Here is a 21953-nt window from a genome sequence, read left to right as displayed (position 1 = left end):
ATTCAGGGGCACTTTGGGGAATTCTGTATTTTGGCTGTAAGCTAAAATGCAGCATTTTTTTTTCCAAAATACTGATAGTTTTCCAAGAAGACATGTATCTCTAAGGAATCCCTGCCCTCTCCTATACCTCCAGCCTGAACCTTTTTAACCAGCCCTCTGGAGCCAGCCCTGCACTGCCCCTGCTTCCCTCTGCTTGCACTGAGGAAGAGGGGGCAGATTTGGGCTGGATTCTGTGTTTCCACTGCCTGCTTCCCCCAGCTTTGCAGAAACACGAGCCCCTGAAAAACCCAGGAGACAGAACTATGTAATTAAGGAAAAGAGGAGCTCCAGATGACAATAACCCTAGAGAACGGTGCTTTCCCCTCCCTCTTTGTGCTTTCTCATTGCATTGGTCTCTCGCTGGGGGCATGAGTCACATTGGTTCTGGTGATGGATGAAATTAGCTCCAATGTGAAATGCGAAATAAAAAGCCTTTCACTGACAAGACAGCTGCACAGGCACAGGGCTCAGGGCAACGATCCGCTCTGCCTTTTTCTGTTCTCGCGCTTTTCACGAGCAGCTCCCTTTTAATTAGATGGGACGCAGCTCTAAGTCAACTATAAATGATATTATCAAACTAATAGAGTGTGATCATATCCTGGCTTTTATCGGTCTGGGAGCTGCTGCTGGCTGCCATGGGAACTGCGTGTTTCACATAGCTCCTCAGGTCTGGTTCATATGCATCAAAAGAAGGGAAGGGAAGATGATGAACCCCCAAAATGACCTTGCTTTGCAAGGATTTGGTGAGTTGTTCTCTCTAGAGACCCATCCATTTGGACTTTTTCACCCCCTCTTCCTCAGCCAAGGCTGCTCTTCAGCATTTCCCTTTGTGTCCCAGGAGGCTCCTGCCCTGCTCCCCACCAGCCCCTTGCTGCAGCTGGGCTGGGTGAAAGCAGGAGTGATGGAGAAGGGAAACAGAGAGAAAAGCGAGGACTCTCCTGTTGGTGCAGTGCCTCTGTGGGACATGAAAAGGAGAAGCTTCCTGAAAGTTATCTGAGGGGAGAGAGAGAAGCAGGGCAAGGGAGGCACTGCCCAGGTCCTCCAAAGGCAGGGCAGCAAGTAGGGGGGAGCAGAGGCTGCAGCCTGAACCCCCCTCAGCCTGTCCCAGCAGAGAGGGTACAGTCTGGCCTGTATCTGCAAATACAATCTAATGCAAAAGGAGAAAAGACAGACAGAGATTACTTGCTTCTGGCTGCTGTTAGTGTTTTAAGCTTGGCAGGATGTTGTGGGCTCCAGGTGCACCTGGGCTGGAGTGCATCTCATCTGGGTCCATCCAGCCAGCTGGCTCCAGCTCAGAAATCTGGCAATTAAACTGAGCCCAGGTGAGCTGACCCCCAGCCCGACTTCCCACACTCTACACTACAGGGAGCAGCAATTAGCCTCATTTGTGCCTCATCAGCCTCTCCCCAGCTCATCAGAGCTTACAAAGGTCAGAATTTGGTATGGGGGAATATGTGTCTGCTGGGCGGGGTGTAGAGGGCAGCTGCAGGGACATGGGGTCTGGGTTAGATTGGACCTTGGTGAAAGTTTCTCTGCCGAGTGCGTTATCATCTTTCTGCAGCAAGAGACCAAAGTCCAGCTTCTAAGCAGGGGTTGTGACGGTGCATGGCTGTGGGTGACCCAGGGGACAGTAGGTCTGAGTTCCACCAGCTGCTCAGCATTCCTGCTCAGCATCCTGCCTGCATCCCTGCTCCTGCTGCCCTGTAACACTGCAGCTCTGGCTGCTGATGTGCTATCACCTCGTTCTGGCTAGCCATTCTTCTCGAATTTAGGTTCTTCTGAAGAAAAAATACCTGAAGCAGGAGAGGTTTGATATAACTACTAGGCTGAAAGACTTCTTCCCTGCCTGTCTGACCCTGCTCCATGATGTTCCTTTGAAAAGATCTGTCCGTGAGCAAAGGCATTGAGCATGAAATCCCATGCCACAGTTCAGATCTTCTCAAACCACCCCCTGCTGTATTGATTTATTTTTTTTTGCATGAGACTAATTTTTTAATCAGAGTGATGTAGGACATGATCAGAAGCAATTAAAGGCTGACACACTAATTAATGTCAATCAACATGGTTTATGGCTATTGGCCTTGTCAATCAAACCTGATATTGTGTGTCAGTGAGATTGCTTTTGGTTCTCAAAGCTAATGCTCTACAGAGAGCTTTTCTTTCCTAAGATGCTCATTAAAATAGTGCAAGTCCTTCAGGAGTTGCTTAAAGGACATACTTAAAAGTTCTTTAGGCACTGACAATTACAGATAGATCTTTTGCTAAATTCCACTTGGTGCTGCAGCAGATTAAATGCGAAGTTTGCTAGGGTGCTGGGTGCACCTCACCCCACCTGGGGCCAGCAGGCTGCTGGGAAAGTGTCCCGGGAAGGTTTGGGCTGGAGGAGATGAGTATGGCAAGCTGCTCAGCCCAGTAAAGGTGTGATTAAATGGGCACCAAGGTAAGGCTTAAGCAGGATGGGGACAGGTACAGACTGGAAATCTGAAATGTCCCATTGCCTGAGGGGTGGTTTGCAGAGGGATGTTTAGGAAAAAGAGGAGGCAGAAGAAACCTGTTGTAAGCTTGATCCTGACAAAAGCAACGAGTACTTTGGAAAGGTTGAGTTTCTAAGCAAGGACACCTGCTGCCGTGTGGCATTCCCGGCACAGCTGCTGATCCCTCCACAAGGCCCCAGATATTAGCTGACTGCAGGCATTGGCAACCTTTCCAGCATCCCACCTGAACCCGTGGAAGAAGAACAGAGACAGCTATTAAAGGACATCCCTTCCCTTGCAAGTCTGCGTGCCAAGTCTGGTGCTGTTCTTGCTGAAACAAAAATCAAAGTGTGTTTACAGTGCATGAGCTGGGATGGCACAGGCATAGTTGCTATGAGCACTCGCTGCCTTTTAAACCCCGCAGTGCTCGTGTTCTTTGCTCGTAATGGTATGGATGTAATTTCCTACTTTTAAGAAAAATGAATAAAGGAAGAACTCCATCAAGCGGAGCCCCTGGCAAGTGCCTAGCAGAGGTGTGAGGTAGCAAAGACAGGATCTTGCAGGGCACAGCCATCCATGAAAAGTGATGCTCAGAAGTCTCAACAGCCCCAAACAGGGGAAGCACAGGCTGCAGGGTATCAGGGACTGGTGGCATTGCCTTCCCAGCAGAAAACACCTGGCCCTTTGGCAGTGATGTGCTTGGGAGGTGTAAGACTCGCTGCCATCCACGCTTCAGGGGCACTGTAGTGCCAGCTCCTTCCTACACAGAGCTGGAGAGGGCTGAATTGCTGGTCTCCATTCCACTGGCTTTTATGGGACTCCAGGGGTCTGAGAAAGACTGGCATATTATTCAGCATCTCATCAAATATTACAGTACAGCCAGCAGGTCTCCAAGTGGTCACTGTGAAATTTATCTTTGTGATTGCTGGGGCTCGTATTATTAAACTTCGGAGCTCTATAATGTTATCCTTTCTGAGTGGCTCATAGTCCTTTGCCACAGCCTGTCAGGCGGAGATGTCTGAAGCATCACGGCAGGCTGAGCCGGGCAATGCTTCCAGCCCCGGCGTGCAAAGAGCTGCTGCCACGTGCCAGGAGCAGGGAAAGGGCAGCCAGGGAGGGGAGGGATTTTTGTGACACGCTTATTTCTGTGGTACAAAATCATATATTTACATTATGGTGGAAGATTCTTTGCCTGGTGGTCACTTAAGACATATTTTATCTAAGCAAACACTTAATTGCACCTCATTGGACGCTGGTCGTGGGACATTAGGCATCAGTAAAAGATGATTCTTAAAGTATGGGCTGAATACTCTTTCCAGTGTGATGTGGTGGTTATGGTCGCAAAACAGATTTGCTTCACTGTGTTTTTATTTTTTCATTTGTTTTCCATTTGGGTGAGGTGGCTGATACCTCTGCCGTAACCACGTCCCTGTTTCCCAGCCCCAGCCTTTGCCCTGCAGCTTTCCTGATGCAAAATGCCCCATCCCTGAGTGGGGGGCACTGTGGACAGAGCCACACATTTTAATTCCTAGCTGACATGGGAAGAGCATGGTCCTGAGACAGAAGACAAGGCTGCGTGGTGCTCAGCAAGAGCAGGGAAATGCTGGTTGCTCAAAGGACACAGATGCTGGAGGGAGGCATTAGTATTCCAGGCCACCACATCTCTCTGCCATCTGTTGCACTGAGGCAAAGGACACTGAAATAAACTTCAAGATCCCCTGCAAGGGAGAAAACTCTGGATGCTGCTTCTATGACAAGCTGTTGAAGGCTTGCTCAGATCATGTTTCCCCTTTCGAAATGCAGCATTTCTGAGAGGTGTCCTGCCCCGGGGAGATGGGTTGGGTAGTTGTAAGGCTTGTAGGAGTGTGATGGTACATGCTGGAGGTGCAGGCATGCTGCAGCACAGCCAGCCCGGCTTACTGGGAGCTGCAAGCTGGCAATCCTTGCAGAGCAGTTTGTTCCTGAGCTGGTAGCACCATTTAAAGCTTTTGGACATTTCCTGAGATGTCTGATGGAAAGGAGGAGAGGTTTCCCCCAAAACACCTGCAGACTGCTCAAGGCCCTTGTGCTGCCCTGTCTCCTGCTAAAAGCCCTTCCACCAAGGTTCCATCTCCTCCAAGTGCTGATGATGTCCCCTTTCCAGGAGGAAAATTTCATGAGGATTTATTCTTTAGCTGGTGTTTGGCACTCTCACAGTGTAACACACTTACCGCCTATGGCCCATTCCCTTGTCTCCTAGGATGTGCAGGTAAAGATTTATGCTATCCCAGGTGTCAGCCTCACCAGAGAGATTAATGAGAGATAATTTCTTACAAAGAGGTTGATCGAGTTTTCCGAGTTCATTCACCAGCTGTGAAGTGAAACATCTGAAAACAGTTTTTGAATATTAAATTCTCCCTGGCACTAGTGCAAAAAAAAATGGAAAACAGTGCCTTTTTCTGCTAGAGGTATTTATTCTGCTGGGCAGAGCAGGCTCCATGTGCAAAGCCTCGGGAGCTGAGATGCTGGGTTATCGATGCTGCCAGCACGGCACACCCAGGGTGTGGGAGGATGTGCCTGGCATGCTCAAGGCACCATGCTCTGCTTCTCAGCATCCTCAGCCCCGCAAGCTCCTGTGAGCAATGGGTTGTTATTTCACAGCAGATTTGGAAAAACAAGGGAGCCCAGGAGACAAAGGCAAAGGTGATCACTCAGCTACAGCAATGTAAAGGCGCTAGGAAACGGGGTTTTGGCTCCAGCACCCACAGTGTTGGTCTGGTGTCATAGCAATATATTTTCTGCTATGTTATGCTTTAAGGCTGAAGGAGGAAGGTCCTTCCTTGACCTCAACCTCACCCAGTCCCCTCATTGCTCATGTCTTGTTGACCTGCTTCTCGGGACACCCTCCTCCCTCTGTCCTACCCAAAAGCCCAGCAGGAGCCCAGCACTGGCTCCTGCACCCTCATGCTGGGCTAGTGCAGAGGGTAGACCCTGGACCAGCATCACACAGCAAAATAACACATGGTCATGCTGTTAGAGGTGATGCTGTCTTGCTGCAGCCAGTTTTCTTCCTTGGAATATGGGCTCCTCTGAACAGAAGTCACTGTTGCTCGGGTTGGAGGACTGCAATTGGTTGCAATTAGTAAAATGTCCTTTCAAAAACTCCTCCCATTAGTAACTGGGCAGGTGGCTGCACGGGGATCTCTGGAGGGTGTATCTGTATGCAAATATTTGCCATAAAGCACTGATTATCCTCCTCTCCTGTGTCAAGAACATTCCTACCCCTACCAGTGGATCATTCTACTAATTTTTATATCCACTGCATTTAGTGTACTATGCCCATAATGTGTTTGCATTTTCACATAGATGTTGAGGGTGTGTTTGCTGGGAAGAGTCGATGGAGAAGCCCACAGCTATAAAGCCAGATTTGGGAAGATGATTTACCATTTCCCTTAATGTGTTACAGCGAGTTCCCAGTGAGCCTGTGGGTTTTCCCCCTGGGATGCACCAGTGGGGAGGATCTGGGCATCTTCTTCACTTATTTATTTATTTACACTTTGATGTTCCTTTTTTAGGGGTGGTTTTTCTACAATCTGCAGCATTTTTCCTTTAATAATCCCCTCTTGGCAGCACCCCAGCTCCAACAAGAGGGCCGCCACTTCTTCACATCCTGATGAAGAATTTGCAGATATATCTTTGCAAATGTCTTTTGCACACATGAAATGCTGTAAAATCAGAGAAGCTCACATAAAAACAAACTACAGCACTAGCTCTTCCCTTTGACTGGTCTTTGTCTTCAAACAACTGTAAAAGAGGGCAATCAATATACCTTGCCAGGGTCTTTTTAATGCTTCCTGAGCCATAATGGTCATAATGTTTCTTCAGGCTGCCGTGTCAATACATTTGAGACACTAAACATGTCAAAAACACATAAAATCTTTATTAAGGTGAAATTAAATGAGCAAGCCCAAATCAGTAACTTAAATGGATATTATCCTTCAAGGATGCCAGACCTAAAAACAAGACACAGCTGAAAAATCCAAGGCATTCAAAGTTAGGTTAAAATTGATGAGAAACTCAAACTTTTGCCACAGAGCCTGGGCAGGAGGAATTTAGACAGGTGGGAATTGCTGTTACGGTGCTCTGGACACTTAGCCTTTGTTTTTATTGCAGCCTTGGCCTGAGCTAAAGAAGTGCAACGAATCTGGGACAGGCAGCAGGAAAACAGTTATTGGTGTGAATGTTCAGCCTCCCTCTACTCAATAAATTAACCTAGACTGAACAAAAGGAAACAAACAAAATATTTATTTGCATATGGTCCAAGGTGTCAGTGCATAGGGCTATGGGGAAGCCTATGCTCTGGGAAGGACCAGGGTGGGAGGAGTAATTAAACCCCATGAAAGGGAGCAGGTGCTGGGCTGGGAGAGCAGCCTGTCCCCAGGTACCCTCTCTTGGTGCATGGTTTGCAAAGTCTCGCACTGCAGAGTCTCAGCCTGACCACAGAGCCACCCTTGTGCTGCACTGACCCAGTGGGTGACTTTCCTCTCCTGAATGCTCCTGAGCACTTCTGGATCCTGCAAAGACACCAGTATCGTGGCCACACAGAGAATCTGGCTGCAGGAACACAGGTTTTTGGCTCCCTTCTCTGAGCCTTGCACGGCGTCTGCAGCATCAGATATTTTCAGCTGCCAAAAGGAGATCATCAGAGGACAAGAAGGACATGTGAGAGCTGCCAGGACCCAAAAAAGACTACAACTCACATTCCACTGGCCTCCCTGCTGCCCTTGGCTGTGGAGCACTCAGGTCAACTCAGTGGCAAATGCATGAAGCTCCCAGGTAAAATTCAGCCCAAGGTGGCAAGAAGGGTGGTGGTACTTCAAGTACCACAAGGCTGCTGGGACACAAAAGCTGGATCCAGGCTCTTCTCACAGACAGTGTCAGACATGCAGTAGCTCAAGCACATTGCTGCCTCTTCATCCAAATGTTTGGCAGGGGTATGGGACACAGATGAATTTCCCTGGGCTTGATGCTTTGCAACAGCTATGTCTTGCTTTGCTTCACTTGTGAGCTCCTGTTCTTCAGTTCTCCAGTGTTTGGGAAGGGGATGAGTTCAGCCCCTCCCATCCCTGCTGCCCGAGGAGCGATCACAGTGGCTGTGCTGGGACAATTTGCTGCCCTTCAGGACCAACCTGACAGGAGGGATCAGAGAAGTTTGGGTTTTGCATCTCTAGGGGCTGTCATTGCTCTGGTGGGAGCTACAGGGCAGACTTGGCTCCTTCAAGGGCTGTTGCTTGGTTTGGAAGGAGGTATTCACCTCAGCGTTGCCCAGCAGGCCAGTAACTGGTAGGACAGCACTAGTTGGGTCCCCAAAGCACCATCTGCCTCTCTTCACCATGGGCAAGGGCTTCCTTGTGCCTGTGGCCTGTTTACAAATGGCAGTGGGGGATGCTGCTCACATGGGTTTTCCAATGGAGGGCTGGGAATTGGCATTCCTTCTTCTGCATTATTGTTGTGCTGCTTGCACTTGAGCAGGTGGGAGTCTGTAGCTTGCCAGGAGGATTTCACATTTCACAAAGGAGCCTTTTGCCAACCCACCATCTCAGCGGAAATCTGAAATATTGCCTATTTAGTTTTAATTGTTTCCTTTAGTTCTTATTGCCCACGGCAAAATATCCCCTTCCCTGAACAAACAGCCAGGCTGGGAGCCAGTCACCCTGTGCAGCCACCGCCCCTGTGCCATCCCTCTTGTCCATCCCACGGCTCCCAGGGCTCTTGTCTCTGCTGGGCAGGGCTGGATTTTGGGGAGAAGGAGGCAGCAACAGCTTGCATTGCCTTCAGCAAGCAACAGGCAAGGAACAGTTACAGTGCTCCCATTGCTGGACCATCTCCATGTTTCCGAGGTCTCTGCTGGCCATGCTGGCTGTCCCCTCTGTCTCCAAATGCTCCCCATGCTGCCATTCCCAGCTTGCTCTCCTCTCCCCAGCTTCCCTGCCTACTGTGGAGGGGCCAGGTCACAACACTTGCTTTCAGGATGGCTTTAAAAAGAGAGGATTGTGTTGCTGAATAAGAAACATGAACCACACAGAGCCCCAGGGGGATGTCAAACAGCAGAAGAGGAGAAAAGCATCTCCTCCCTCTCTTCACCACAGAGTGAGCTTCGAGCATCAGCAAGCTCAGGTGCCTCATGGGAGTGATGCTGTGCACAGCATTCCAGGTGGGCATCACCTCCAGGAACTCTCCTGCTTCTGCTGCTAACGCCGGGGCTCGGGCAGCCCTTGAAGATGGCAGCCCCATGTCAACAGTGGAAAGCAGGGCCTTGCAGCCTTGGGGAAAAGGCTGTGGGGGACTCCTAAGCCTGCTGGGAGGTTATGGCACCAGGACAATAAAGCACTATTCCCTTTCCATGCAGGGTCTATCTCCCCAAGCAACCTTAACAACAGATCAAGCTCAAGAAAATATTTACTTACTGCAATATAAGGCATGGCTGGAGAGCTAGATATCAGGCAGCAACACACACAGCAACACACACAGCAACCTCTCGGAGTAACCCCTGGGTAATTTATTTTATCTCCAGGATAAAATACTGCTATGGGCCCAGCCTCATGCTGGCTGCTGCCCGAGCTGCGTGGCGCTGGAGCCGGCAGCACTGCGGTGCCAGGGCCTGCAGGATTCCCTCCACTCAGCTCTGGGGAAGAGCTGTAAAACAAAGGCTCATAAATTAATTACCTAGAAGAGTGGCAGGATGTTATTAGATACTTGGGAGTTAATTGTACTGATGTTAATCGCATGTATTTTACTGGCATCAGTAGAGATGTAATATGTAATTCCATAGGTATTCCAGAATAATTTAGCAATTTAATTAGTTTCTGCTAATACCTTTTGAATCACCTGCCTTCTTCCTGTCATGTTCTCTGAGGGAAAGGAGGAAGAAACTTTTCCAGTTGGCTAAATCTATTGCAAACTCACTTTTGTTGGCAAAGATATCCTTTTATTTCTCACTGTATTTATTCCCAGTAGAGAAAACCCACAAAGTCATGCCTGGGTGACAGGGTGACCAAGCAGGTCTGTGATTGCCTGGTCCTAAATTGGAAGACTGGATCAGGGCTGGGTGAAATGTTTTGGACAGATCATGATGGGTTGAAAAGATGGAGACTAAAATGGCTTTGTGGATTTAGGTCAAATTTGGTGAGTGGAGACAGGAGAAAATGAGGAACGGAAACATAAACAGCATCAGACATTTTATTCCCGTGTCCTCAAAATGAAATGTTTGGTTTAGAAAAAGCAAAAATATCCCATTTCAGCATGTTTGAGATGCAGTTTTTCTGTTTATCTCCCCTGTGCCTCCCCCCCAGGCAGCTGAGATGTGCCCAAACCCAGGGGCAGCCTTTGAGCTGGAAAAACAATTTACTCGCAGGGCACAGCACCTCGGGACAGCACTTGGGGTGGCAAGGTGGATATAGGAGGAGACAAGTGATTTGGGCCATGTGAGAGCTGCCCCCATCCCTCCCCACACTGGCAGAAAAGAGACCACGAGAAGCCATTGCTCTCAAGGGGCTTTTATTGTCCAGCTGGCGCTTGCCTCCTGCTGCCCGCTGCCGGCTAAGCCCCTCACCACCACACACATGAGCGGGGGAAGACCCCTGCCCAGCCCTGAGCCCGGCCACCTGCTGGGGCAGCACATCCTTCCCAGCGCTTTTTTGGGTTGTTTGTTGGTTCTTTTTTTTCTTTTTTAATATTTTATTTTAAAAATATAGTAGCTGTGGAAAGCAGCCCTCTTTATAAACACTCGATGTGAAGTGCATCGTTGCCATCCTTACGCCTAAGCTGTCCTGGGTGTCTGTGCCTGCCTGCGGCGGTGCCCGCGGGGGCCGCACCAGCAGCTGCAGGCAGGGAGAGAGCAAGAGAGACCCTTCTAAAAATAGAAATATTGTGCTGAGTCGTTTGAAGTGAATGAAATACGTAAAACACCAGCATTTGATTAGCTTTAGGTTGTCAAATATTGCTGCCAGCAGAGTCGGCGCAGTGCGCTGGTGGGAGTGCAGTCCCCCTCTGTCCTGGGGTCGGGGGGCCATGCTGGCCTCCAGTCCCACTTCCCCACTGCAGGGCTTGCTACTCTCATCCACTGCAAGGACACCGGCCCCCAGGGCAGCCCAGGAGCCCCTGGGAGCTGATATAAATAGGAAACTGTAAACACAACCATTGGAGATAAGAGACATCTACAATCACAGGGTTTACTGGTTCAAATCTCCCACCCTCCCCCTCAACCCATACACCCCTGTCCCCACTCCATAAAAAGGTCTCCAGTAACAAAATCTTCGTTCCAGGCTTGGAGTAAAGGTGAAGTGCTCAAGGAGTAAAAAGGGACATTGCAACCATAGTGGTCTTTGCTCGGGAGGGGAGAAGGTGGTGGGAAGGAGGGAGAGGGTTAGCTGGTTCAGGTCCTTTGCAAGTTAATTTGGTTTGTCTGGAGGACTCCTAGGGTTATACCTGAGATGAAGACATCTAGGGGACACTCCATAGCTCAATCAAAACATGGTTGGTGTTTTGTGCCTAGAAGAGCCCTCGCTGCCAGGATTTGTCCATCGCTCTCGCTCCGTGCAGCAGGGAAGCAGCATCCCTGCTCCGCTCGGCACGGGGCTGTCTGAACTGACACTGGCTGGGGGTCATCCCTCATGTGTCCAGGATCTCACTGGTGGGCGACGGCTCATGGGGGATGCCCTGTGCACTGTGGATGGTCTGATTGTGGGAGAGGGAGTTCTGCTGGAGCTCCAGGGCAATGGCGTTCTGGGGAAACTCCTTCACCTGCCTCTTGTACTCAAGGAAGGTGCATGCCTTGGTGGCAATCGCGATGATGTTTTTGCCAATAAAGATGGTGGAGACCCTGCTGTCCTGGAACAAGATCATGTTGATGGCCCGGATGAAGATGGTGACGATGTTAATGGTGACCAGGCTGAGGACGGGGTAGAGCATCATTTTTTGCGGGGCAATGTGCTCCCCTTGCATGCTGATCTCACTGAGGGACACGCAAGGCAGGATCAGGAGGAGTATGTAGCAGTAGAAGAACATGAGCCCCTCTGCCCAGATGGGCAGGCCGGTCCTGTGCGGCTCCCAGAGGTTGGCCTGGATGTCCAAGATATCCAGCAGGTCGAGGGCCACCCAGAAGAGGCGTCCCCGCAAGTCCTCTTTCTTTCGAAAGGTCCGTATGTACTCCATGCTGTCCAAGGCCACCAGCACCAGGTAGAGCCCTGGCACGCAGATGGAGAGAAGCAGGGTCAGGGCTTTCCTGGCCACCGTCTCCAGGTTCTTCTTGTCCGCTTTGTAATTCTGAAAGATGAAATACAGCTTGATCTCCAGCACAAAGATGTAGAGGAACCACAGAATCATGGCATAGCCCCGCTTGGCTGTCTTCACCTCCGCCCCCACCCACACTGCCACGTAGCGTAGCACGATGAGGAAGCAGATGTCCCCCACCAGCACGATGATGCAGACACCGATTTTGCGGGGACCCTGGTTCTGCTCCACCAGGTAGGCGTCCATGAAGGCCATGCTGGTCATGATGACGATGGTGGTCAGACAGACGTGGCGTTTGTCGGGCGGCGGCAGCACCATGGTGAGATGAGCGTCCCTCCCTCTGTGCCGGCACTAGGGGAGCAGTCCTGCCAGCGAGGGACAAGGGGACATCCACGGCAAGCCTGGGGACCTAGGCTGCCCCAGGAAGAGATCCCCAGAGGAGCTGTCCCCAGCTCTTGGCCCTTCACTGGCTGTGCCCTGAAGGCACCACAGCTCTGCCCCCAGCCCCAGGCAGCCTCTGCCACCAGCAGCCAGGGTTTACAGAGGTGCACAGCCTCCTCGAGGGATGTCCCTCCTCCGTGGCAGGTCCCCCATCATTATCAGGATCTCCAGTGATCCTACAGCACTAATGCACCTTCGGGCTCTGAGCCCCAAATCCTGGCACAGATCTCTGGAAAGGCAGAAGGCAACTGGGCAGCAGGGAGGGGAGTTCTCCTCTCCCCAGTGATACCCTACGTTCCTCTGGGATCTGGGGGGGTCCTGCTGAGTCCTCACGAAGAACCACCTTCACACCTATCCCCACAGGGCTGTGCTGTGCTCCTTCTGCTCCCAGCTGCACATGCATCCCTCCATCCCTGGAAAAGAAAGCAGAGAACAAGCATTAGACATTGAAAACCTGCTCTACTTTGCACAGGCAAGTGTATTGCAGCTGCTTATGAGACCTCATTTAAATAAAAGATGGATTCTCTCCTGCTTCGGGGGGAGAAGAAGAACAAAGAAGAAAAAGTGGGAAGCCATATTACTCAGAGCCAGATCTGACATGTGCCTGAGTAGGTGGATACCAGGGATGAGGGTACCTGTGCCCTGGTTCCCAAAGGACATGGCAGGTGAGACATGGTGCTCAGCAAACCTTAGCAGGGGACTTAAAACCTGCTCCCAGGACCCCCACATTGCTCTTCTGAGCCCACTGCTAGACTCAGGCACAGCTGGGAAAACTGGCACGTTAAAATAATTTCTCAGGCAGGAGTTGCTCAGAAAAAAAACAAAAAGCCCAAGGGGATTAATGAGGACCCCTAAATGGTGCTACCCTGGTAAGGCACTCACCGCAGCCCTGCTCTCACTATGCTTTGTATCTGCTGTTTAGCACTTCAACTTGTTCTTTCTTGAGGTTTCGGATAAAAATATACAGTCTTTGCTGTAACTGCTTTTAAACTTGTGCCAAGTTTTACAGGGGATTTATAGTCAAGGATGGATAATTCCAGATAAATTAGGTCTTTCAGGAGGGAATGGTGTTCTTTTTTCTTTCCCTCTGAAGTATTTATGCCTTCAAAAGACAGCGATTATTTAAAGGGCAGTGGGTGCATCACAGCACGTTAAGGTTAGGAAGCAGCTTGCTGGTAAATCATGTCCCTCTCCCTCTCTGCATTACATGTGTGGTCTGGGAAGCCGGGGAAGGTAGACGCTCCCAGCCCAAGCTGTCCTCATGCCTACAAGAAAACACACAGAAAACCCTACCCTGCCTCTCAATGCCTACCCAGGGCACTGGGCAATATTAATTTACACTGTTTACAACAAGCCTTTCACCCTCAGCGCTGAGCAGACTGTTTTCTGCAAAAAACACGCTCAAACGGTGGATTCTTCCCTCTTGTCCGCTCCTGAACAACTCGCAGCAGCTCGGGATGCATTTGATAAACATGTGCATTTGTTACAGTGACCTTTCAGAGCAGAGGAACAGAATCGTGGGGCAGAGCTGAATCACAGGACTCAAGTGCTGCTTTCTCTCAGGTTAAATCCTATATTACCCAGGGCAAGCACCTCTCTTGCCTTTTGCAAATGGTTTCCAAGCATTTGCTGCAGCACAAGATCTTATTTTTTTTTGAGCTGTGCAACAGCTGGTACTTTCCCCACCTCTTGCAGCCCCAGTGCTATTTAGAAATATGGAGGTCTCTACCTATCTGTGGAACAGAGCTTGGCAGCTGGAGTGATGTGTGACCATCCTTCCATGGATGGGGGACGTAAAACTCTCCTCAGAGGACTATTTAAAAAAACAGCTAGTTTCTAACCAATCTTTACCCTGGGAAATCCTGGTTCATAATTTTTAAATGACTGTATTTGACAGTACATACAGAAACCACTTGAGAAACTTCCTGGATATAAACAAGAAAATGAGCATGTCAGATAGCCACAAGAGCATATCTGAGGCAAATATTTATTTAGACAAGTATTCACAAAACTTTTCTTTCTGCAGGAATTCTTATAAATAAAAGGCAGCTCACCTGAACATGATGAGCTTGGAGTGCTACAGATGCCAGCAAGCCAGATTGGAGCCTTCCTATGGGAAGCGATCTAGCAGGCTTTGCATCCTGCTCAGTGCCAGGGCTCCCATGAGCACGTATTGCAGCGATGCTTCAGTCTTGGCAACTGTGGGCCTCCTCACCACAACAAAATTCTATCCATAATCACATATTGTCGTCTACCACTATTCTATGCAAACAGCTCTGTTTGGAGCAAGCCAGCCCCTGCTCTTCTTACTCTGATGCCTCTGCTCTGGCTGTGGAGTTATTTCTTGGTCCTTCACCTGTTTTTCCCAGCCTTCCCAGCTGCTATAAAGAACCTGTGGTTACCTGAGGACGTGTGGTCACAGCCTTTGCTACACCAGGCAGTTTGGAAGAAAATTAGTGTGCTCCCAACCATTACACCAGTGGCTCATTGCAGTGTGATTAATTGCCACTAGCTCTGCCGTTATTGGTGTCTGCAGCCCACAGTCACCCATCACCAGTGCCCTCCCACATCCTCTCCTGCCTCCGCTTGCTGCCCATGTCCAGCATCACCTGGATGGCACCAGGCACCACAGGGAACTGCTGGCATCCCCCGCACCCACACAAACCCCATCTCCAAGGTGTGGGGAGCAAGTGGCTGCAGGCAAACCTGGAGAGTTTCTGGACCCACTGTCAAAACACAGCCTCATTAATGCCAACAGGTGCTTCTGAACCCTGGCTCTACCTGGCAAATTAGTTTAAATTATTTAAGTGATTTGAATTCTGTCTATAAATAAAAGAGAGAGCGAACAAGGCAAAAGTATACACAATGCACTTCCCAGGTAGTTAGGATGCTGCACTGCCTAAAGCTTCATTTGCACTTTAATTGCTTTGATTTATTTCAGCTTTGCTGAGTGTAAATCCAAAGCTCCCCTTCACTTAGTCCTTCAGCCCTCTGAAGAGCTGCTGCTCCACAAAGCCCATTCCCCAGTGTCTGCCATACCCTGTGTCACAGCACTGTCCCCAGCGTGGGGCAGGACATGGTGATGGATAGAGCCACCTTTTGTGAGGACCGAAAGCTAGCTGTGGCAGAGCCACCCAGGCAATGGCACCACTCCCCGGCAGCCAGCTGCGCTTCAGGGAGCAACCGAATAACAGCCAAGTGACCTGCTCTCGGCAGAGGTCAGGGCTGGGACGCGGCTGTTAATTGCTTATGCTTTTTATGATCCACTGAATCATTTGTGAGCTCTGTGCACCACATAAGGATGGGGTTTACAAGGAGAGCAAATTCTCCTCTGACTGAGGAACTATAAATCATGTAATCACCATGCCATTGCATGTTCCTGCGTCACCTTGCTGAAAATTGATGCCGGTGGGCGTCTCGTTCTGCCTCCACTGACCTACACGCTGGGATTTCACCTGCCCTGCCAGTGTAGTCCCTGGGCACTGATGGAGGGGGAGCATTGCCGAAGGGGATGCTCATATCCTGGGGAATGGGGAAGGTGCTTCTGCACACTCCTGCTTGCTCCAAGGCAGTACCAGCATCTCAAGTGCATCCTGTGAAGGAAATGAGATTGCGGAAGATTTTTCCGGACTATGCCCACTAATTGTGTCTGAAAGAGGAAACAGCCCACTTGCTAATGATTACAGATAATTTACCATGTAGGCATGGCATAACAGGGAAAGAGCTGCAAACTGTTCCCAGAGCCTGCCCAAAATAACCAGTGCAGCAGGGCTGGCAGGCAATACCAGCCCCTGCATACACCATGAATGCATCCACCATGCTCTCACCCTGCAAACCCATCAGTTCTCTCAGGTGGTTCATTTCTCCCCACTTTCCCAAAAAGAAATCCAAGCAGAAAGTATTAGACCTGTTGCCTCAGTAGGAAAAAAATAAAACCACCCTGTCGATCACATTATTTTGTGATGGAGTGGGGAACTGCTGCTTGCTCAAAGCAGAGCTGTGGGGGGGGTGGATGGCCTTTTGTGTTCGCAGCCCTGTCCCCTGTGGCCATTCTGCCAGGGTTCTGCTGCTGATACAGCTGGCTGGAGCTGCCAGGAACATCTCCCCATTCACAAACATGCTAAGTTTGATGATATTTGACAGACGTGTCAAAAAATAAAATTTAAAAAAAGGCTTTTCAGGCATTTTGGGTGTTTAAACATACCATTTAGAGAAGTTAAATGATTCATTTTGATTTGTACATAAAGTGTTAAAATTATAATACTATGTTTTGATGCTACCAAAACAATTTACCCTTTTCCCAGCAAAAACTGCTGTTCCTTTAGAGGAACTGCTGTTCCTCTGCCCAAGCCCATCAGCATCTTCCCTGTCCCCCTGCCCTCCCACCTTGGTGCCCCTGCAAACACTGCACCCAGCACTGGCTCTCCCAGCCGTGATGTGACCTGCCTTTGCCAGGAGAATACGACTCAACTACCAACTATACCCATGCCTTTTCTTTTTTTTGTTTTGTTTTTGGTTTTTTGTTTGTTTGTTTTGTTTTTTTTTTTTTTATTCCAGGCTGTTTCTCCACTTTTGCAAGACCCTGTTGCAATTTGACTGTTTCCTCCAGCATGTTCCCACCCACCCCACCTGCAGTGTGCCGTCAGTAGACATAACCAGCTCCCTCACTGGTCCTCCAGCCGAGTTACCCATGACATTGCCAGTTCCCTAAGCAGGATCTGCCCCATCTGGGAAAATATTTTGTTTGTTTGTTTGTTTCTGAAGAAGCCAGGTCGTCCCTATGCTGGGGACGAAGCACATCACAGAGGTGACCGGGCACTCAGTGTGTGGGACTGCAGGCACTGCAGGGCTGACAGTGCACCTGCAACTTGCATTTGTACAAGTCATCTAACTAAAATAAACCAAAACATGACCAACTTGGACCTCTGCTAGCACCTTCCTAGATAGATAGGTCAAACCAAACTGGTCAACAAGTTTCACTTGCAAGCAAAGCCCCAGAGCTTTGTTTTTTTCTGTGCTACAAACAGACACAAATGCAAACACCAGGACCAGCCCAGGCCAGGAGTGTAAAATTTGGATCTGATTTCAGTAGCGTGAGGCTCTACTTTTGTGTGTGAATCACTGCTAGGTCCTCACATAACCTCATGTTATCAGTATTGGGGGAAAGGAAAATATGGAACCAGTGCACAGTCCTCACATGAACACTTTGCCCCACTGTTTGCTGGAAATCCCCACAGCTGAAAGATGGAAAGGCTTCCTGCTCTTGTTCATCCTTGTCCTCACTCTCCCAGGGATGCACAAATTTTCCTGGGAGAGCTTGTCCCAGCACCTTCACCCAGGCCACCAAGTGCTCCCAATGCTGCTCTGGCAGCATCAAGTGCCCTAGAGGCTCTGGCTGCCCCTCACCTCATCCACATGTGATTGAGTGGAATCAGCTAATTAACAGAAAATGGAGGCTAGCGTGTGAAGCTATAAATAGGAGAGTGCTAGGAGGTTCCTACTGCTAAAAGCTTGCAGGGGAAGGAGCTGTTGAGGGCTCTAGGGCAGAATTCTGGAAATCTCATAGGAAAGCCAAATCTGAGCTCTGTAGGCATCTACTAACAAAAAAAAAAAAAAAAACAAAAAAAAAAAAAAAAGTAAAGTTGGTTTTCCTGACCTTGGGCCAGACTTAGAGGCAGTAGGTGAGGGACCTGTCCTCCTACCTCCTCCCTCACCCACACAGCAGAAGGAGAAGCTGTGGGTGACAAGAGGCTGATGCATACAAATCAGGGCAAGCTCAAAAGGTAAGATCTGGAAGGACAGAAGGGTCTGACTGCTGCAATCCTGGAAACCCCTGTTGCTTGATGCTGAAGGTGTTGAGCACTTTCCACACTCAATTGTTTTAGGGAGGTGTTGTGCCAGCTCTGTAGGAAGCTCTGTCCTAGGGTGGAAGGACAGCGAAAATGACTGTGTGTGTTCTGCTGCCAGGGGAAAGCTCCCCCCTTGTCTCTCTGTTTGAGGAGAGGAGTCAGCTTCAGCATCATGTAGGTGGGGAGGCACTTTGCGAGGACAAGTAGCTCATCTGCCAGCCCCAAGATACAGTTCCTGCACAAAGCAAGGGTCATCTTGCCGTCCCTGGGACCTGCCTTGGGCTTGTCCTGGCTGCCGGGCTGTGGTGGCACATTACAGCTGGGCAGCAAGTAGAGAGAAAATCATGCCACTGCTATTCCCTCTGTGTCCTGAGCACGTAGTTGGTGGCAGTGGGATAAGCTGGGCAGTCTGCTGCTGCTGCCATCAGTCTGGCCTCAGATTAAGAGTGATTGTTCTGCTCTTAATTAACACAAGGCAGCTGCTGGCCACTGGAGAGCACAGTGATGGTGATAAAAGGAGAGCATGTCTGCTGGCTCCTGCTGAGCCTGGCAAAGCTGCCCTTTCCCTGCCATGTACCCGAGCTGCATGCAATGATGCCTCCAAACCTCGCTGAGGAACTCTCCCCTTCTTGTGATGTCAGGTTTCAGCTACTATTTGAAGCAGTGTTAGAGATGAGGGATCCACTTAATCCCTGGGGTAATTTTGCTGTGGTCTGTTTTCCCAAACCACTCTGAGATGGTGTTGCTGACATTAGTTGTGTGGCTGCCTCTCTCAGGGTTTATTTCTCATCTGCTCCTCAGAGGACACCTTCCTGAGACAGAGCCTCTCCTGTGACAACAAGTCTCATCCTCTGATGACACCTGGCATGCTGCTGCTCACTCAGGTCCAAGGCAGCCACCTGCCCTGCCTGGGGAAATGGGGTTTCTGAGGAATGGTGTGGAGCTGCTCAGCGTGTTGCACTTGCAACTGAACCATTTAACCATGAGACAAGAAGACATCTTTTCTCCCCAAGACTTGTGAGCAAGTCTACTTTTCTCCCCAAGACTTGCGAGCAGGGAGCACAGCATGTATGTACTCCAGTAACAGCTTCACCAAGAACATTATGGGTTTTTTTTGCTAAGTTCAAGTGCAGCAAAGCTCACCTCAAACCTCAGCAGTGCAGAGACAACAAACAAGAACAAACTGGCAGGTGATCTGCAAAATCAAGGGACCTTTGCCTTACCACACACTTGGCTGATTTATTTTGGCAAGGCTGCTCCAATGTTAATTATTGATGGCAATAGCTCACCGCTGGTCATCATGAAACCTTAGCAGGCCGAGAACTCCCGGTGGCACATTCTCCAGCAGACAGCTATTAACTTGTCTGGTCTTAAATCATGGGTGAGTCATGGTAGGGGGTTGTTGGTGCCACAGAGCTGGAGATGGGCCTCTGTGGACTCTGCCCTACATTTTCTCTCTATCATTTAAGTCCAAGCCACTGTCAGATCCTTCTGGAACATGTGTTCTGCAGGACAGTGTGCCGTGATGCTTGTTAGGCTTGGGAGGATGACAGGCAGATGCGGTTGTCCCTCTGCATAGACACCAAGCTCAGGGTCATCCTCCCAATGCTGTGCATGGCCCAGCCTCTGGCATGGTGGCAATGGTGGCGGCTGCTGCTCTGACATCACTTGGGAAATAAACATTGCACCCATCTTGACGCAGTGCAAGAAAAATAATGCCAGCCCAGGGGTCGCCAGGGAGACATTTATCATCTTCTGGTTTCCAGCCTTTCTTCTACCAGCCATCTAATAAATCTAATAAAATCTGTCTTGCTGGTGTCTAATTCAATTCCAGCATCCAGAGGCCAGGCTTCTTATATCACTCACAGACCTAACCAGCTACATCCTTGGTGTATGAGCCAGGCCAAGGGGCTGCTGCAGGCTATTCCAGAAGAGAGCAATTATCTTGGATCAGAACTTGCTCTCCCAATCAATTATTTGTTTACAGGTTTTCCTTGGGTCGCACCTCATTGAATTATTTAGATGCTTGAGCACCATTGCCAGAGGCAGCCAATGACTTCTAGACTGAAGTTTGGGCACTAGAACAGGTACCTCGTGTTTCATCTCAGAGACAACTCTCCACAGCACCTCTGTTTATACCCTCACGCAGCACTCGTGAGTCTGCAGTGTGTTCAGCCTAATGCCATCTCCAGCAAGCAGCTGAGCTTTGATTCCTGCTCTAAAGGTGAAGGACTTCCAAGGTTGCACAGAGAGTTGTGACCAAGCCTAGTTCCCCAAATTTGCTCCAGCACCTGGAAGCATAGGGGCAGGATGGTGGCTCTGCTCCATGGAGCATCTTCTGGTCCCTGGCTCCAGTGGCTGCAGGGTCACCTCTCAGGAGAGCTTGGAGGCTCAGAGCCAGGGCTGCAAATGCCCTGATCTCAGCTACCAGGAGCACGTCTGATGAAGGCCTGGGGATTTGTCTTTCCACAGTGCTGCCCTCCCCAAGGTGCTCCTCCTGCCTCCCAGGTGGTGACACAGTGATGCTCCAAGCCACCTGGAGCCAGACCTGAGAGGTGCTGGGACCTGCTGCAGCCAGGAAGGGGTTGGGGTGGCTGGAGCGTGTGCTGAGAGATTTGATGTAACAACCTGTATATCTCAGTCAGGATCTCTAGTACCCTCTCCTTTGCATCCATGCTGCTGTGTCAGCCAGCTGGGGATGCTCCCATACACCTTGTGCAACTCAGACCACCAGTGGCCCAACCAAACCCTGTGAGGAGCCCCTGGGGGTGTCTGAGCTGTGTGTTAGGCAGCACCCCATGGTGCAGGAGGTATAGGCTGCTTGTTTGGCCTGGGGCCTGTTTGGATTTAGCCGTTCATTTGCATGAGCTGTTGGTTTTTCAGGCTTTCTTTGCTGATGAAAACTCTTTCCCTCTGAAAAAAACCCTCTTCGTTAAAAAAAAAAAAAAAAAAATCAAGTCATCAATCCTACTTGTGGATCTGTGCGTGGAAGAGCTGGGAGCTGGGAAGCGGGGTGGGCAGGGGCAGGAGCCCCAACCCCAGCGATGGGGATGCTCCTGGAACTCTTGCTGCCAGTCCCTGGGGAGGAAGGTGCTCAGCATGGAGACTGCATGGAAATTGGGAGGTGCTATGGCTTCCCTGTCCAAGAGCAAGAGCAAGCTTCCTCTGCCCCAGGAGGATGTGACAATTTGCTTGCTGGAGCTCATTGCCAAAGAGATAAAATATTTATGGCTGCTCTCACTTGCTTCCCGTTTCAAGCCACGGTGACTTATTTGTTACAAATTTACATGCATGTTTAAAGACATCTTTACATTCTTTCTAAGTACAAAAGGTTTATTTCTCTGTGTAGCATTTTGCCAGTCAGAATCAGCCACCCGATGTACTCCGTGCCTGCATTTGTCCCCAGCCTCAGAGCTCCCTTTACTCTTGGTAATGATTATCATTATACTAAGAAAAATGGGTCATTTAGAGTGGTTTCTCCCCAAATGAAAGGCTGTGGGATACAGGATATCATTAAAATTCTAAACCTGACTTCCAGCCTCAAAAGCAGGCTCTTGCTATTCGGCTATGTCTGCAGAGGGAGGGATGGAGGGAGGGGAGGGGGGTGCACGATGAATATGCTTTGGCCACAAAATGACTGGCCGAGTCTGCGTGGACTGTGGTGTCGGCATCTGCACTGGCATTAAACATCCCCGGGGTTGAGGCCATCGTTTGCCTGGGGGGTGGAGGGCAGAGGCCACCCCCCCCATCCCCTCCAAGGCTGTGCCATCCATGCACCCGCTTCCCAGCCACATCCTGCATGGGACAGTGCAACCAGAGCCAGTGATGAGAGCTAATTCCTACCATAAAAAGAGCAATTTAGCTCCTGCCAGGAGGGATG

General features: G+C 49.9%; 1 protein-coding gene across 1 annotated transcript in view; it reads right to left on the bottom strand.

Moving 5' to 3' along the window:
• Window positions 1–10032: 10032 nt before the first annotated feature.
• The window catches only part of TMEM121 (transmembrane protein 121), a 34535-nt gene continuing 22614 nt past the window's right edge, over window positions 10033–21953 (bottom strand). Inside the window, exon 2 of the mRNA XM_065072283.1 lies at window positions 10033–12637. Within this exon, the coding sequence (XP_064928355.1) occupies window positions 11163–12101 (939 nt within the window). The 5' untranslated portion in view covers window positions 12102–12637 and the 3' untranslated portion in view covers window positions 10033–11162. The remainder of the gene's footprint in view (window positions 12638–21953) is intronic.

Source organism: Columba livia, chromosome 8 (genome assembly GCF_036013475.1).
Source record: "Columba livia isolate bColLiv1 breed racing homer chromosome 8, bColLiv1.pat.W.v2, whole genome shotgun sequence".
In the NCBI taxonomy this organism is placed as follows: domain Eukaryota; kingdom Metazoa; phylum Chordata; class Aves; order Columbiformes; family Columbidae; genus Columba; species Columba livia.
Note: the sequence above shows the minus strand (reverse complement) of the source record. Positions and strands in the feature narration are given on the sequence as shown.